A 19,030-nucleotide genomic window follows, 5' to 3' on the forward strand; every position below is an offset into this window, starting at 1 on the left:
CCTCCCCAGACTGACGCTTGTTTGAGCTCTCACGGCACAAGACCAAGGAGATGCTCATCCCTACACATTCCAGTGGTTGTGGTCAGTAAACTTGGACTTCTGAAGGAAATACTAATTCAGTAGAAGAAAGATGTTGGTATAAATATCACTGCTACCACGCAGAGAAATTCCAATGTTTTCTTTGGCATTTCTGCCATGGAGACACTATTTCCATCTCACAACAATTAGAAGTTAAGGAAAAAACCCCAGACTAGCTTATTCCTCTCCTGTGATATTCCCATTTTCTTTGTGTTTTAAGAATCTGTCTTATAAGGCTCCTGTTTGACTCCTATGACGGTCACCCCAATGAGAGGGAGTGTTTCAGGAGAATTTCCCCAGTTTTATATCTTGAATGTTGCCCAGAGCAGCTGTGGCTGCCCCATCCCTGGAAGTGTACAAGGCCAGATTGGATGGGGCTTGGAGCAACCTGGTCTAGTGGAAGGTGTCCCTGCCCATGGCAGGTGGTGGAATGAGATGAGCTTTAAGATCTCTTCTAATCCAAAATATTCAGTGATTTTATGACTTGATGAATTTTAACAGGTATCTTCTAACCAAAAAAACTCTATGTCCTAACCATGGACCCATCTTAGTGTGAGGGCTGCTGATTTCTCTGTTAGGGTCTGTTACCAACTCATCACTTGGTCACCTTGCTTTCTTCCCTGGGAAATCACTCCATCTGGGTGTTTAAATTTTGGAATTAAAAATAGTGATTGGCAGAGCCATGCATGGTTTTTCTGCCTTCTCTAATTTTTTTTTATTAATGGAAGGTGCTAAGTTGGGAAATGTGACACATTCTGTGTGCTGAATGAATTGAAGATAGGATTTTTTATCTCAAATCTTCATATTTCACACACTTGTCTTAACAACTTTTATAAGAACAGAGTTCTGCTTCCTGCAGATTTCCACAGGATGGCACCAGCCCCTTGTTCAAAGCTGCATCAGGCTCATTTCGCACTGACACCATGCTCTGGGCTGCTCCAAGTCCTGGGGCTGAAATTTGATTTTGTGCCAACAAAAGTGTCGGACTTTAAAGCTGGCAGTTATTTATATGACTAAAGTTGCTGAGTGTTAGCACAAATCCTAGACTTTGCCATATTGAATGTTTTTCTTGAAACCTTAATCACTGAGGTCAGCTTTTGCTTGAAAAATTAAAAATGCATTTATTCAGCTTGGAGAAAAGCACATCAGAGAAAAGCACAGGCAGAACTTTCCTTACAGGTTTAGGCTGAAGGAAAGTAATCCAAATACACCTTTTTTAAAAACACATCTCATTTTGAAGGGTTTTCAATCCTGATGCTTTTGGCATAGAAGGTGAAGCAAAGGTAACTTTCTGCAAGATTCGGTTTTGGTAGAAATGCTTTAATTTTCTGTTAAGAATGAAAAGAGAATGCATGGTTTTGCATCAGTTCAATGTAAAATGCAATGATTTTAGGAAAAATCAAGAATATTTTCCTACAGATCACTTCAACAAAATAGAGATTTTTGTCTTGGCTTTTATGAATAGCTTACCTTGTGGGGAATACAGTTTGCAAGATCATTTTTGCTCTCTTCATAAACCAATTCACTGAGCTTCTATGACGTTATTGACACTGTAGTTCAGCCAGGGAATCCAGCCCAGAGCAGCTGAGATGTTTTCAAATCCATGAGGTGCTCTTGTAAGAGACGGTCCGAAGATCCCTCATCTGCCTCACGATCATCGCCGAGGACAGAGACTGAGCACAGGAGTCCTGGCCTGGCTGAGGTGGGATTGTCTGCCAAGTGTTGCCTGCAGGTGTGCCCGCTGGGAACTGGTACGCATTCCTGAGGAAAATTAGTGCAGGTCACAATGGACTGCGCCGTTCTTGCTGCCCAGGTGGGAGGGACTGCGCTGAAGCGGAAAGGAATGACCTGTCCTGTACACCTGTCCTGTACAACCTTTCCTGTACAACCTGTCCTGTACGTCTGTCCTGTACACCTGTCCTGTACAACCTGTCCTGTACAACCTGTGCTGTACAACCTGTCCTGTACACCTGTCGTGTACGTCTGTCGTGTACGTCTGTCCTGTACAACCTGTCCTGTACAACCTCTCCTGTGCCTGTTTTCCCAAAGCAACGGGCACCATAACAACGGCTGTAGATTTCCCCACCTCTTGGCCAGTTGCCCCTCGCTTCTGAAAAGAACTATAAAGGGACTTTCTGAAATAACTGAGCTCGAGATCTCCCTATGGAAAGAAGATGAATCTATTGGCAGAAGACCACGAGGACTTTGTCTCATCTGTTGGTAGCTATTGCCCCCCTTTTTCTCCCTCTCTACTTTGTTTTTCTTTATCTCTCTCTCTTTCTCTCCTCTATTGCATTACCGTGTTGTGGGCACTTAATAAAGGTGCACTCTTTTGATTAAAACTGAAATCCCTTGTGTCCTTTTGCACTCTGAGGTCTATAAATGAACCATCACGACCCCCGCTTGTATTAGCAGATCGTGACAGCTCTGGCTGCTCCTGTGCGGGAAGGAATACAGTCACAGGAACATGGAGTTCAATATTTAATGTTGCTTGAATGTTGCAGTTGGAATGTTCAGGCTGGGAGAATTTAAGGTCAGGCTGGTAAGTAAAACAGAAGTGTTTGGAAAACATATGTCCCTAGATTATAAATTTTTGACTTTTCTGTTCCATTAAAGTTGATTTTTTTTTTCTTTGCCTAAATTAAGACCAAGAAAAAGGTAATAATTAGGAGAAAGCTGAGATTTCCAACTAGAAAATTACAATTTTCAAAATTTCTCTTTGTTACAATACTTACAAAGAATATGAATAATGTAAATCTGCTTTAAGGTGAGAACAGAACAACATTTGACCGAACTTCACTTCTTCCATAATGCAGCACTCACTTTTACATGTGGAGGAGCGAGCTAAAGTGCCACTAACAGGGAGCCTCAAAAATAGTTATGCATTTCCCATCTTTTTGGGGAAGCTTAGAATGTTTTGATATCTGTGTGCAGGTGACTTGCTAGGAGGCACCAAAGAAATATGTGGCATGGAGAGGAGCTGAAACTGCTTCTGCAGCTCAAGTCCATGATGTGACCATATCTGTCCTTCCCACCTATCACTTTACCTTGCTATGTGTCCTACTGCAGGGCCTTGACAGGTTTGCAAAAGTCATTTTTGAAGGCAAATTTCTTTATCTTGTGCTTGAAGACACTCAGTTTGCTATAGGGATGTAGACTAAGTAGATCTGTGCTTGTTTCAAGCTCAGACTTGCTGTCATCGATCCTGTTTCTGTACTGATGTGTTTGCATGTGGACTTAGCACATACTCTGAAGCTTTCAGTTTGGGAAGAGCCTGCCCCTGACTGGGTCCAGAGTTTTGGTTTACCACTGGTTCCTGGGGTCTATAGTAAAGCACCTATTTCCAGCCCTCCTGCAGGCTTGGCTCCTCCTACCACATCACTGGTGCCATAGGATCCAGCTACAGCTGTCTTAGGGTCAGTCCTGTGCATGCACTGGTGCCATAGGATCCAGCTACAGCTGTCTTAGGGTCAGTCCTGTGCATGGAGGGTACACAAGTCATAGAATCACAGAATGCTTTGGGTTGGAAGAGATCATCCAGACCATCTTGTTCCAGCCCCCTGCCATGGGCAGGGACACGTTCCAGTTGACCAGGTTGCTCCAAGCCTCATCCCACCTGGCCTTGAACACTTCCAGAAATGGAACATCCACAGCTCCTCTGGGCAACCCATGACAGGGCCTCACCACCCTCACAGTAAGGATTTTCTTCCTAATATCCCATCTAAATTTACTCTCCTTCAGCTTAAAGTCATCACATCTACTGTGCCTGAAGCCCTTTCTCCACATTGCAGAGCACTTTTATTGGTGTTTTGTGCAAAGGAGGGAGTTTGCCTTTCTGATAAAAGAAGATTTTCTCAATGATGGATTTTTCCAGCGGACTGACATTCTCTTCTCCTTTTGAAGTTGTAGGTAAACCCTTCAGCATCATCTCCTTCTTTTGCCACCGCTGGATGTTTGGATGGCTAGGCTGCCGCTGGTATGGATGGGCTGGTTTCTTCTTTGGCTGTGGGAGCCTTATCACTATGACAGCTGTCAGCCTGGACAGGTACCTGAAGATCTGCCACTTGTCCTATGGTAAGCCAAATATATGTCTATGTATAGGTAATTGTATTATCTGTGATTGCAGAGAACCTATATTAAGTGCAATAGTTTACTGCACTGAAATCATAATTAAGCTCTTCAGAATGCTTTTCTTAAAAATAGAGGGGAGTACAAAGATGAGAAAAACATGATTGCATGATCCAAGAAATTCCAGTTAAATTCATTTTTCTGGACATAACACCCTCTGCTGCCTGCTTAAGCCATGTGTTTTTGTAACCCCTCATAGACAAATCACTTTATTTCTATCAAGGCCTATTAGCACTAACAGAGGAAAGTACTGCACATATTGCAGGGTCTTATAGACCAACACATAGAAATATTCCTTATTAGATGCCTAAATTCCTCTGAGGTGTGTGGCAACCTATTTAAAACACCTAAGAGATTTGGAAGGGCAATAAGTCATAATGTGAAACTGTCTCCCAAGTATGGAAATGGAACCTGAGAGGATGAAATTAATTTAGCAGTGTAAGGTGTTGCCACCATATCCATCAATATCTTGTACCTCTGGAATATGATGTATTATATGCTTCATTCTTTCCAGTTAAAGGATATTGTCACAGTTTAAAAAGGATGTTCTTCTTGCATTGTAAGGGACTAAATTCCCCATCCAAATACAAAGGATGCTCAAGGTGACTTTACAAGTAAGAAACACTTTGCCCATGTGACTTGAGGCACCCAAGAGATTTCTTTGTGATGACATATAATATCGATCATGTTAAGTTGTGAGGACTGTGTGCAGCTAGGAATTGTAAGTAAGCCAGTCTGTGCAAGCAGGTAAAAGCTGTGCTACTGTGCTAAGATGTGCTATAGATCATAGATCCTGGTGTGTCCATAACTTTTTCCCTAAATGGGAGTACAGGGGAGGCCTCCTTAGCTGAGTTTTAGATACACCAATAGTATTAAGCAGGATTTCAGTTCTTTCTGGAGAAATCTTCTCAAAATAATTCAGTGGTAATCCAAGTCATAGACAATTTTTCACGGACTTGGTGAGCTGAAGTGAATATTTCATAGCTGGCTGCATTCATGCCACCAGCTGTGGTGTTTAACATGACATCTTAGTCCACGGGAGAGAAAATGCTTCAAAACCATTATTCCAAACGGCTCTGATCATGGTGGTCCATACAAAATAAACAATAAACAAAGATTTATCATGCTCAGTCTAGGTGGTTCAAAAACGTTTCTCTTTTAATACTTATGTTATTGTTGCTTTGTTTTTCCACCCCTGAACATAATGAACCACCTTTCTGTCTCTCAGCCATCATACATGAATACATCATTTGTCAGGCAAAGTTTGTTTCCCTTCCAGTGATCTGGACATGTAAAATCAGCTGGGAAGGGACACTGGACACATCCAAGTTACAGGTGTTTCTTTGCTTTGGTTTTGTTTTAAGTCACTCTGAAACCCTGAAGAGAGTTCCTTAATGTTAGTGTGAAGTGAGTGAAAACTCCCCTGTGAGTCAGAGACTGCAAACAAGTTGGAGCTCCCTAGATGGAAGGAGATGTTATAACACCCTACTCTAAGTTTCTGCAAAACCAAAGATTTAAATTTGTTAGTCCTATCTGAGTCCTACATGTTGAACACAGATGATGAGGAAAACCCTGCAAACTGAAACTTTTTCTAGATGAATTAGAGCTGTATGCACGATGAGCAGAGAAACAATATTCTGATCTTCAGGAATTCTATTGGCATTTAATTAACAAAAAAAGAGCAAGGACACATGAAAACACCTATTACAGATATTTCTGACAGGACACACATGTTGATTTTCTGTACTGGAAAAAAATGACAAAGTAAAATTAAATCCTAGCTATCTTATTTCCTTTGTAAAGCCTTATTTCTCAGTCACAGAGTTTGAACTTCAGTCAGGTAATACAGGAGAGAAAGAACAGGAAAAAACCTAAGTTACATTAAAGAATTGAAATTACTGCACAAGATTCTAACAACTGTTACTGAGCTGGTTGTTTGGATTGCTTTAGTCTGGACTCTTCTCAGTTGTAACTCATCGCAACTTAAAGCAAAGATCTGAAATAAGGACAGGTGCAGCCTTCCACATGAGTGTGTCTTTGTCTTCATGAGGCACAACATGAGTGCAGGGTCACTGTGGATACCTGGAAAAAGCCAAGATGAACATGACAGAATTGTTGTCAAACAGTCAAGCAAACTCATATTTAAAAGAATCATGGAATGGTTTGGGTTGGAAGGGACCTCCAAGACCATCCAGTTCCAAAGTCTCCACAGGAACAGCTTCCACTTGACCAGATTGCTCACAGCCACATCCAGCCTGGCCTTGGACACTTCCACGTGACACGATGTATTCCATTGTGCCAAATTCATCTGGACATGAACTTGTAACTCCTGAATTTTCTTCCAGGTACCTGGCTTAAGAGACATCATGCATTTATCTGCCTGGCAATAATCTGGGCCTATGCTACGTTCTGGGCTACAGTGCCTTTTGCTGGGGTGGGGAGCTACGCCCCCGAGCCCTTTGGGACCTCCTGCACTCTGGACTGGTGGCTGGCGCAGGCTTCGGTGGCTGGACAGGCTTTTGTTCTGAGCATCCTTTTCTTCTGCCTCCTGTTCCCAACTGCAGTGATTGTGTTTTCCTATGTCAAAATAATTTTAAAAGTCAAATCATCCACCAAAGAAGTCGCTCACTACGATACCAGGATTCAGAACAGCCACATACTTGAGATGAAGCTGACCAAGGTAGGTAGGAACATTTTCCTCATTTTGCTCTGTTGGGTCATATGAGCACGTTTGGAGACAATAACGTGATGCTCCGAAGGTGCTTTTGTAGCCTTCTCCTCTGTTACTGACAAGATGGGGAAAAACAGGACTGGAAACATAATTCTGTGGTTAGGGCACTTGAGTTCCTGAGATCATGACTCACTCTAAAGCTCTGACACAGTATCCCCCTGTGACCTTACAAGTCATATCATCTCCCTGTGGCCCTGCTCCCCACCATAAAAAACCCTTTTGCTTTCAGAAACAGTTGTAAAGACTAATTTAAGGAGTTTGATGTTCACAGGAATTATAACAGAAAACAGATAAAGAGCAGATTATTGTAGCAGGGAAATAGAGCTTTCAGACAGTTTTCGTTCCTCTGTTAATGAAGATATAAACCAAAACTGGTCCTGTGACACTGCAATTGTTTTTATGCAAACAATTTATCAGTTAGGCTCAGCCATGAACTGCTAATAAAAATGCTGAAGTGCTAAAATTAATTTTCCTTTTCAGACCATATCCTGTTTTCTGATTGAATCTATTTTCTGTTTGACAATGGTGACAGCCATGATCCTTGATACTGGTTATTGTGCCAGGAAACCTCTCAAAATAAAGGCTTGTATTGAATAAAACCAGATTCCTTATCTGTAAAAGATTCACCAACCTCTGCAAGCCATGCCAAGAGTGAGACAAGCAGCAAGTTTTGCTTGACTGATCAAATTTTATTACAATTTTTGGGAGTTGAACTGAAAGTTATACAACATAGAGCAATAAGGGTCATTATGTCTAAACATATCTGAAAATCTCAGCTACGTACCTGTACAGCCAGTGCTGCCAGTACAGCTGGTGCAACTGCACTTGCCTTTCAAAGGGATGTTTCAAATTGTTACTTTTTTTTGGTGGTTATTTAGCAAATTTCCTTTGAAGAGCAATGGAAACTTTTGATTTGAGGCTGCAGATTTTTTTTTTTTTTGCATATTGGGAGGATCATGTAAAACTTCAATGTGATCTGAGTTGCAACACCAGTAATTTTCCCTCCTGTCTTGGATCTACACTGGAGAATGTAATGTTGGGATAAATATAAATATGGAAAATTAGTCTCCCTTTTAACCTGTTTGACTCCACAGTACAATTTATAACAAACAGTCTGTGTTTGAGATCCTTGGCTCACCTGCACTGTTCCTTCAGTGACAGACAACAAAAAGAACAGGCTACAGGAAAGATTATGCAATGTCCAAACTCCTTGTGCTTTCTGGATTTTTTTGTTTGTTTGTTTTTGTAATAAAATCCTGCTAACTGCCTTATTCCAAATGAGTGCACATGTGTTGCTACCAGTCTGGATGCAGCAATTATCTGTCAATGGCAGCAGTATAAAGGCAGATGTTTTTCAGGATGTATTATGACGTGGTATCATTCGAAGTGATATCAGGCTGTGACTGAGTGCAGACAGGCTGGTTCAGGTAAAGTATGCTAATCACAAATTTTGGCCCCAAGCAGTTTTTCTTTGGCATTTTTACTAAACTTTCTTATGGTTATGTTTCCTCATATTATAAGCAAGTCACTTACTAATTTACCCGGAACTCATTTATCAGAACTGAAATATTTAATATGAATTTGCTTTTTAAAGTATCTACATATTCTAATGGAGTGCAAATCCATGATATGGGTTAGGAGAAACAAATCTAGACGTTTTACTAGCATTCTCACTCTCAGTTAAAGTCCCAATTTTCAAAGGATTTTTTTTCAAAAACCTTTGGAGCTCTGCTATTATCTGTGTATTTTCCTAAAAAAGAGATTCTGTGTTTCGAAAGAAACCCCCTCCTTAAATAATTTGAATTCAATATCAAGCTATTATTATTTTCTGAAATCTCATTTAGTTTTCTCATATTTAGCCAGACTTTGCTGCATTTTTAAAGCAGACTCATTAACTGCGCTGTGTCAGGTGAAAGAAGCACAGGCACGAGATAAGGAGGCAGATTTTGTTCATGTTGTATATTTATATGAAGAAGCAAGTTATCATTTTTCTTTTCCATTCAGTGGAATGCAATTCCTTTTCATTCTTCCCAGCTCAGTGCTGCTCTGCCAGTGTTTGACTCTTCTGAATTAACCTCGCTGTCTCTTTTCTGCTCTCACAAGGTGGCAATGTTGATCTGTGCAGGGTTCCTCATTGCCTGGATCCCTTACGCCGTAGTCTCAGTCTGGTCAGCCTTTGGACAGCCAGATTCAGTCCCCATCCAGTTCTCAGTGATACCAACACTGCTCGCAAAGTCAGCAGCCATGTACAACCCCATCATTTACCAGGTCATTGATTGCAAGTTTTCTTGCTGCCGGTCAGGAGGGCTGAAGGCCAAGAGCTCTTTGAAGAAATCAAGGTAATTTCTTCTTTGGGGAGTAGGATACCTTTGAGAACATGATGTTCCAAAACGACCAGACTAAGGTCTACCAAGGATCACAGCTCATTGGATCTTATTTCTTGGGTTTGACCGTGACCATTTTGGTTTGGGATTTTTCTTGCCATGGGAATTTGTAAAGTGACTCAAGGTGTATAAAGAGAAGCAAGGAGACAGTCCTTGCTTTTAGATCCAGCCCCAACTCCATTGATATTGTTTGGAAAAAAGTCTAATTGGTTTTAGTGAGTTTTGGATCAATCCTGTCTTCCTCATCCTTTTCTTCCATGTGATCATATGAGTTTCCTCCAGAAGGTGTTGATGACCTCTATTGCAAGTGAAGCAAATGGAAGAGAATTGTGTTAATTCCTTCCATAATTAACCTGCTGATACTATTTCAGCCACCGAATCACAGAAGGAGGTTTCACCTAGTCCCTCATGCTGAATGCAAGCTGGCTTCCCTGGGGCTGTGCAGCGAACAAAATGATCTGGAGGAATCACTTCCCAGAAGTAGGACCTTAATTCCCAACTTGGTGTGAAGAAAATGACCATTGTACCCTCTCCTCCCCACAGGACATACACCATATCTGCACACAGGGACTCGGCAGTGATGAACGAAACCCAGCTGGAAGCATGAGGGCTCATCTCACACACAGCAAATGAAAACATGATGAAAACAACACTACTGGCTCAAGTTCCTCATTCTGTAAATGAATTAAAACATGGTGACAGGTTTATTTTACTCACTATTCCTATGTACAATGTACAGTTCTTTCCATCCTGACCAAAATAGTGTGTTAGAGTTGGGCAAATATTTTAAGTACTCAGAGGAAGGAGAAACAGAGAAAATTTAGTTTTATTTAAAATTTTCCTTCACTTCAGATGCTTTACAATGCCCTTTTTTTTTGCTCTTCTTAGCACTAACAGAAATGATAGTTTGGATGATATTTCCCCTCAGGGGAAGGAAAGTATTCATAAAGGCCAGTTTTAGTTTACCAAAGCTAATCTCCCTAAATTCCTGCTGCAGTCACTGGAGACCTGGAGCACAAGAGAAAGGATTCCTTAGAGGACAAATCTGAGTTGGAGCTTCACTTATCAGGGCTCTGAATTACACAGTGGCGAAACATTAGCTGACTGGATTTCCCTGGTGAGCATCTCTCCAAATCACGAGGCTGTCTTGAACCAACTTTGACTTCAGTCCTTCAATATTCAGAAATATTTTGATTTTAGTGACAGCAAAGTCAGAGGTATCACACATACACAGGACCACTTTACAAGATATAGAATAACAATTCCTTACTCAATTGTGAATGAGAGGGGAAAGGTCTCTTGCTCAAACTGTAGCTTCATTTAGGAGTTATGAACAACTTTTTAATAAAAAAGCAGAACTGAAATGAAGTCAGCCCAAGCCAAACTGAGGAAACTAATATTTCACACATTTTTATCATTCTCTGGCCAAAATTACAGTGAAATATGATGGCAACAAGCAGAAAGATTTGCCTTCTTGATTGATAACTGAATTTTTCATCTTGTATTTTACTCATCACAATTTTTTATGAGATCACTTCACGAGATATAAAATGGCGGAACCTTCCTCAATCCAAACCATGAAACTAGATTCAAACCAGTGTATTTGTGAGAAGGGTCACAGCCCTGCTGACAGAGGAGTCTTTCCAAAGTGCAGCTGCAGAGTAGTTTTTAAACACTAAGTCCTGGAAAGATGAAGATTAGTAACTATTTAGGGGAATGGAGTTTTGCAAGTTCCTAATGCATTAAATAGAAAAATAATGTGCTTTGAAATGACCTGCAGAGTAAGGCAGCCAAAACAGTTGTGTTGGGTAAGACGCATAATTATTTCTATTATCTACTTTTTCTTTTTTGGATTTATTATAAGGTAGAGGCATCACTATAGATCAAAAACTAGCATTTCAATAAAAGCAGATTTTTGATGCTTAAAGTAATGATTTTGATTTTTCTGTGTCATTTCTTCAAGAAGGATGTGATTTTATTAAAAATAAGTTAATTGTAAGTCAAAGAGTCTCCCACACAGATTTCTGCTGGCTGTTAAAAACAAAGTTACAAGGGCAAAGCTTTCTTCTGGGTTGTTCCTTTAAGGAAAGAAAGCATTTATGAAAAAGTTTCGATTACTTTCCTGTTTAATATTTCCTGTTTAATGTTAATTTATTCTATTGTTATTTCAGAAATGTGTTTAACATGCATTTCCTGCCACACTGAACTGAACTTCTTTTGTAGCTGATCTGTGTTGATGTTAATATTGCTTTATACAATAATATCATAAAGGTTTAATCTGATGTTTGTTGGCATGTCCCAGCACTCCCATTCTGCAGTTGCTATTTTCTCAAATGATATTCAGACCACGTAGCAGAAGTAGAATGTTGTTGAATTTCCTAAGCTGGGTATTGCTTCCTTCTCTGCAATGTTTTAACAAAAGAATTTTGAATAAATACTAAGAAAACTTGCAGAGGTACGAAGAGTTGCCCTTTTACCTGTACATTGTTTTGTGCTAATTTTTCCCCAGAAGTTGAGTTCTTTCATTTCTACAGACCTTTCAGCATAAGGCAAATTTATCTCTTAACTATGGTTGCAAATTGTGCCCACAAATTGATCCAGAGCAGAAGGCATCTTGTACAGTATTTGCAGACGTGGTTATGAAGACATTAACAACTTTGCCTGCATCTTCCTGCAGCTTTTATTATTTTCTTCATCCAGGCAAACTTTTGTTTGTATCTATAGGTGTTTATCATAACTAAGGTGTGATGTAAATCAGACATACAGTGGCCCTATAAATGAGATTAGCTGAAGCAACACTGTTGGTAAAATTGTAGGAATTACACACCAGGCACCCAGATTTAGGGGTAGATCAACCCATAGTTTGTGCATGAACCCGTCCTCTAATTTAAATTGGGGAAGTTTTTCCCTTTATTTTTTAAAATTATGTACTTTCCTCAGAACTGCTATTGGGTCATCCCAGGAGTGGATACCCACTTGTGGTAGGGCTGAATTTTATATTTTTAAAGAATGAAAGACATTTTTGAATTCCACTATAGAGAATGTACTAGATACACATGCTACCTAAAGAGTTCAGAGGTTTAATAAACTCTAAATATGAACTTCCAGAATAATGATAAATGTGTTTCATATGACTTAAAGATATTTATTTTCATATTATTTAAATTTATTTATTTTTTATTCAGTGCCATAGTTATTTTTGTCTGAAAACTCAGTTTTGCCACGACTGAACAGTATCTTGCACTAGAAGAAACTTTAGGACTCCAGCTTGTGCAGGAATTAAAGACAAGTTTATGCTGAGCATGTGTTCCAGTGAAAGATGTTCCCCTGAATCAAGCAGGACATGCACACTCCAGCATGTGGTGCTTAATTTAAATGCAGAATCTGAACCTAAGAGCAAATGGATCTCATTGGATTCAATGACGAAAGAGAACTGGAGCACTCTCTTTGTTCACCTGTATATAAAGCAGCTCATACAATTTGTGCTCTCTTTGGGATCACAGTGGTAGAGGAGTGAGTGGTCTTATTATGGATTTGAATTTTCAAGGTCAACTTTGAATTGATTGGAAGGTTGTACCCAGATGGTTCTAAAGACAGCACTTTGCTACTGATGCTCAGGGCAGAGTTTCTTCCTCTCCCTGTGTTGAGGCTGATAATTGATTATTCCATAAAACTGAGATATGTAACCTTGGTCTGAGAGCATCAAAAGACAGTGAATCTCTCACTTTGCTGTTCTAGAAATCTAAATGTTTTACAAATTCCAAACTTATACTATTTTGTGATCTGGGCTTTGTCAAAGCACCAGCAGTATAAAACCTACTCAGTGTGATGAATGAGTAAGGAACGCGACTCTGAAGGAAGATTTCTTTATTGCGTTTTCAATATTTCATCCTCCTTGTTATATTAAGAAATTTCCTCTTTTTATGTATAAACATTAATGTTTTTCAATGAAAATAGTGCCATCAAGAATAATAGCTATAAATGAGGATCTTTTATTATGTAACCTTTGTGTGCATTCAGACTGAGCTGCCAAGAAGCAAAATTCTATTTGAATTCACTGTCCATGACTTGAAGGAAGTAATTGACATAGGCTAAGACTCCACTTAGATAATGAGCTGACCTGGACAGTAAGATTGAGAGTAAGAGAGTAATGAGAGCAATACTGTATTTTGAAGTGATAGTGAAATTATGCAAAGCATGTGGATATGGAAATTTTTTATTTGTCATTTTCAGTCATAGATGAAGAATGACTATAAACCTTCTTCTGCAGACTTGGAAATATGTTGACAATGAAGAAATATCAAGGTTTAAAATGCCTGAAGAGACTCTTGAAATAGGAGATTTAAACAAACTTTTATGACAGAAGCTGAAAAAATAAAGTACTAAAAATATAAGTTATGGTTGTGAGATTTTAGAAGAGAGTAGAGAGCATTTGTCCATGCAGGTGAATACAGCTGTAGCAAATTTTATTTCTAGACCTGTAATAAAAATGAAAAGAACCCAACCCAGCAAGTGATTTGTTAAAAATATTTATCGCCCACAGCAAAAGACTGCTGATAGCAGAAGATTTTTGGCTTTGTGGCATCAAAAGCAAAAGAGGAAATTGATGTGCCTTCATACAAAGAGAGTGTGATTAATGAATGACAGGCACAATGATAGTGAATTGGATTCCTTGGTGGAACTTTCCTCTTGGCACACAATGTCTTTTGGAGGTTGTCCCACCTCCACTGTGCAGGGTGATCCTGGTCATGAGAATAAATCTGAATAGCTGCTAAATGACCAGGCACTTATTTCTCCCAGAATTCTACATTATTAATTTTGTGTTTCTGTTTGTACCTCTTCTTCCCACCAGGGAACTTTCAGATACATCAAACTGCATCCCTCAGGAGAGTTGCTTTGGCATCTTTTTAGTCACATTTCCCAGCTCAGGATGTCCCCAGATGAGTTTCTCCTGGGTAAGAAGCTCTTAAAAAATGATGTTCACCATAACACCAAATTCTCTTCTTCCCTCCTCCCAAGGAAGGTCTTGTTGGTTCCCTTCACATCTGTATTTTCCCAAGTTTCACAAGCCTTTGCAGCTCTCTGGCCCCAAGGAAGAACATTTAACTGCCTGAACTAGATTTTCTGGAGAGCTGCTGACGAGCATCTCCAATATCATCACCATGTTCTTGAGCTCTTGTGCATCCCACACCTTTTTCTTACCTACATGCTTTGCTTTTCAGGATGGCTCATATTCTCCTTCACTTGGAACACGGTGCACATGGTGAGGGCTGTTTTTGTAACTGCCTGGAATGATCTGCACTTCCCCAGTTATGCCTCTTTCACTTTGTAGCTGGGGGAGTGGATCTTGGACCTGTAAGCCAGAGCAAAACCTTTCGAAATACAAGATTTAGTTACATATTGTCATGCTTTTGTTACTTCTGAACTTAAAGGGAGCTTCACCATCCATGAATAACGAGCCTTTCCCAATACTAACTGCAGTTTTGTGTGTCAGTTGGGTAGAAAAGAAAACCCATCTGGTTTGTTAGAGCTCTATTCTGAGAGACACATTCACTATCAAATCAGGTGACTGCAATGAATGAAAGTTGCTGATAAAGGTTTGGTAGGTTCCCTGAGTCAGTAAGATGATCATTGGTCTGTATTTTGGATGTAGCGCCTAAAGTGAGTTTTGGGAGTAGATTTCTTAATCTTTGTGGAATATAGGTAATAAATTTGTGAAATATCAAGTAAACTTTGTGCTGACCAAAACCTGATGTTGCACAGAACATGCTTCAGACTTAGATGATGGATACATGTGTGGTACACAATAAATTTTGTTTACATTGCATCAAGCATAATCTTACATTAGTGAAAATACGAAACATTTAGGAAATATGTATTTGTAGAAAATAGGTACAAAAATAGAGATGGGAAGACCTTTTTGGGTTCTAAAAGGGCCTACACAGAGGCTCAGCATCCTAAAATCAGAGGCTGGTGTGGAAGTCTTGCTCTTTCTGCACAAATCTTGCAAAACATATCAAGGAAGGGATTTTATCTTACGGCTTTGCATTCATGAAGGCAGTCTGCAACACTGAAAAGTATTTCCCTGGAGCACCTAAAGACTCTCGTTCCTTAATTACAAATCATTTTCTCAGATTGAGAGGTGGAGAACCTGCCTATGTGTCTGCAGTTCTGGTCCCCAAAGCTACGGGAAGCTTTAGAGAAAGTGTAACAGGGAGGAGAAAAAAAATGATAACGTATAGGTAACAGAAACTAAGGTGAGAGGGTGACAGGGTTAAGCAAAGTAGTATAAAAGAGGAAAGGTCTGAGAGTAAATTATATCAGTGTATAAACAACTTTGAGGCAATAATAATGTAAATGAAGAAAGAGAGTTATTTGCAGTCTCAGAAGGTGATAGAATGAGGAATCAAAGCTGGAAGCTAAGGCAGGAAAAACTGGAATGGAACTTTCTGAACTACAGGAACATTCAAGCTTTGGAAGAGTTCTCAAGGAAAGAAGATGGGGCATGATCTACCAGTTATTCAAGAACAGATTATTTAATCTACTAACAAAAATTGTTAAAAATTGGCAATATTTCTAAACAGCCATTTTTAGTCCTGATACCTGGATTTCTGAGCATTTTCCTAATTTAAACACTAGTAGTATCTCACCTTAGAATCTGCCTTTGCTGCTGAAGTAATGAGTGCTGACCTTGCTGTACAGACAGCTGGATTGTTTACACTGGAACTGGCTTCAAAAGACCCCTCACATAGTGAAACTTCACTTCTAATGAAGTGGTTTCAAAATCCAAAGTTGGTGCAATGCAGTGGCATGTGCAGATGCCGAGTTAAATTTTATAATGAAAGAAGTAGCTCTGCTTTCACAGTTATTAGATGAGCTTTTCAGAGAGGTATCATTCTGCAACACTTGCAGTTCAAGCTGAAATAAAGTGCTGTAATTACTGCCATGGACAATTTGTCGGAATAAAATATTTTCAGCTGTGCTGTTGAGCTTTTGAGAATACGGTAATAAATCTGGAATCCCAGAGTCATTAAATTAAAATACACCAAACAACCACAGGGAAATTACATGAGAAAATTACCTTCAGAAAAACATATATTAGTGGTTTGTGAGCTACATTTTCATTCTTAGGAATTGTATTTCTAATAGAGTTAAATTTACAAAGACACTAATAGACTTTTAGTGATACTGACTCAAAATAACTGAAATATGATTGTTATCTCAAAGCTTAGGTGTATTAATTGTACAGAGATATATTTCTACTACTGATGGTGTGTCCTATTAAGAAATAATTTCAAGTGTAATTTTTTGTGTATATGTGCTGTATTTATTGTTTCAGTTTGTTGGCAGTAGGATTGTAATCACATATAGTGTCCTGATACTGGTCTATGCTTAATATTGTAGAAAAAGAAATCACTGGCATGTATTAGATAGATTTCTGTTCTGTTTAGGGGATCAGACTCCTTCCTGCTGAAAATATGTGCACATCTGCTTGGAAGTCCATGGTCTTCTTCTCTTTCCAGTTTCTTATGCATAAAAAGGGTCTTGTGTTTCCTTTGCCTTGCTCATCTCCCACCACAACAGCCTCAGCTGCCTGGTTGGAGTTGCATCTGGTTAACAACCCCCACAACAGGGAGTCTGGGTCCATAGGGAAAAGGGAAAGGGGGAAGAAGGGTGGGCTTCTTTCTCAGTTAAAGATGAGATTAACCAGGAGCAACCCCACCAAAATCAGGGTACTGCTCTGAGACTGCGATAGAAATAAAAGGAGAAAATGTCTTTTCAGTTTTATGAGACCCAAGAAATTCCAGATGTACTGACGACTGTCTGGGATCTGGTTCTCTAACTCTGATGTAAACACTCAGACCTTGAGCTAAGAGGGTCCTTTTTGCTGAGGAGACTTACTGACTGCACTAAAGATTTAACTTGGCTGGTAGCACAAAGGTGAGGAAGGCTGAAGGCCACTTTGCTCCTGGCTTTGAGTGATTTCAGCTTCCTCCTGTTCTGTGTCATTATAGTCCTTAAAAGATGCACTTGACCTTCCCAATGACCCATTGGAGTACACAGCTGAAGTGTCAGTCATAGCATGCTGGTGTTGTAAGCAACATTCAAAGCTGTAAGAAACTAATACAAAACTTCCTAAAATATTTATTACTGAATTTTTTCATCATGTTGGAGCTCAAATCATAATGGAGGATCTAGGTATGGTGATTAATGAACCTCAGAGGTCAGACCAGTAGGAGAGTACATTAACTACTGATTTTGTAACTCACAGTATAAAATTCAATTGTTTGTGTCCATCAATGTTTCCAACACGTTGTGTGTCAGTGCAATGTCCTGGAACTGCAATCACCAATGTAAGAGAAAATTTATGGAGTGAGCCTGTAAATAACTGTGTAAGTTCTCAAGTGGTTTTGCTGAGTTAATATGTTGTTAATATACAATACTGTGTTATGAAGCAGTAAAGAACCTTACTTACTGACTGCACTTAACATCAGGGGACACTTTACTGTCACTGTGTTGGAACAACAGTGGTGATTATCATTTTTCTCTGCCGTTTTCAGTCCCCTAAACACCCCGCCAGATAGATGACATCACAGGCAGACTTTATTTTCTGCACTTTGTTATCTGAATGTGCTTTCAAATAAAGCAAGAGAATGGATCAATGCTGTTACCTGTGGTTTTGTCTTGGGTTTTGATCACAAAATTGTATGTTTTCACATCAAGGCTGCTTTTGGTGACATTTAACTGCAATCCATAACCTGCACGTGTCTGCAGTAAAATGCTTTGTTCTGAGTGAGGGTAGGTTTACATTGGATATTAGGAAGAAATTCTTCCCTCTGAGGGTGATGAGGCCTTGGCACAGATTGTCCAGAGAAGCTGTGGTTGCCCCATCCCTGGAAATGTTCAAGGCCAGGTTGGATGGGGCTCGGAGAAACCTGGGATAGTGGAAGGTGTCCCTGCCCATGGTAGGGGGTGGAACTGGATGATCTTTAAGACCCCTTCCAACCCAAGCCCTTATGATTCTATGACTTGAGTGGCTGCAAAAAGTGTGTGAGGACCATTACAGTCTAATGAGAAACAAGCAAAGCCTACACTTGAGAAGATATTTGAGGATACTCTGAATAAAATGATTCTCTAAATAAAGAAAAAATACTGTCTCCACCTATTTTCTCCCTGACCCCAAAAGACAATTGACACCTCTGGCTAAGGGATCCTACAAATCAAGATCTGGGAGTTGCCATGGTTTGGGCATCCTGACCCAGTGCAGTGGAGTGTTACCTGGAAAGGCTTTTAACCTGCTCTTGCCTGAGAGGACATCAAAGTTAGATGGTCTCCTTCTTACTAGTAGCTTTGTCCTGTTCTTCGAGGCATCTGAGGAGAATTGGAAACTGGGGAGAGGGATTCGTCTTCTTTTCTCTGTTCATGTGACAACAGGTACACAGTGGAAAACCCTGCCAGGCAGTGCTGGCATCAGGTACAGAGATACAGGCAGGTGGAGGCTTTTCCTCCCAGACTCATCCTCTCCCCCTTATCCTTACCTGTCTGTAAATCTGACCAGCCAAGGTTCAGAAACGGCAGATTTCCTCAGTGCAAACCTGAGTGCTGGGTGGTATTGACTGGACTTGGCAGTGTTTCAATCCCATTTTACTCTGCCCACACAGTGAGCTCAGATACAGCAAAAACTTAGTAGGAGGAACTAGGATTGAGC

At 39.9% G+C, this 19,030-nt stretch overlaps 1 protein-coding gene across 1 annotated transcript in view; it reads left to right on the plus strand.

Moving 5' to 3' along the window:
• The window catches only part of OPN5 (opsin 5), a 36,844-nt gene extending 18,864 nt beyond the window's left edge, over nt 1–17,980 (plus strand). The window contains exons 4-7 of the mRNA XM_042032961.1: nt 3,982–4,152; nt 6,552–6,886; nt 9,041–9,276; nt 9,865–17,980. Coding sequence (XP_041888895.1) covers nt 3,982–4,152; nt 6,552–6,886; nt 9,041–9,276; nt 9,865–9,928 — 806 coding nt within the window. The 3' untranslated portion in view covers nt 9,929–17,980. The remainder of the gene's footprint in view (nt 1–3,981; nt 4,153–6,551; nt 6,887–9,040; nt 9,277–9,864) is intronic.
• Nucleotides 17,981–19,030: the final 1,050 nt, after the last annotated feature.

Source organism: Corvus kubaryi, unplaced genomic scaffold (assembly GCF_017639235.1).
Source record: "Corvus kubaryi isolate FWS band 111438036 unplaced genomic scaffold, C.kubaryi_AGA036_p1.0 37354, whole genome shotgun sequence".
Lineage (NCBI taxonomy): Eukaryota > Metazoa > Chordata > Aves > Passeriformes > Corvidae > Corvus > Corvus kubaryi.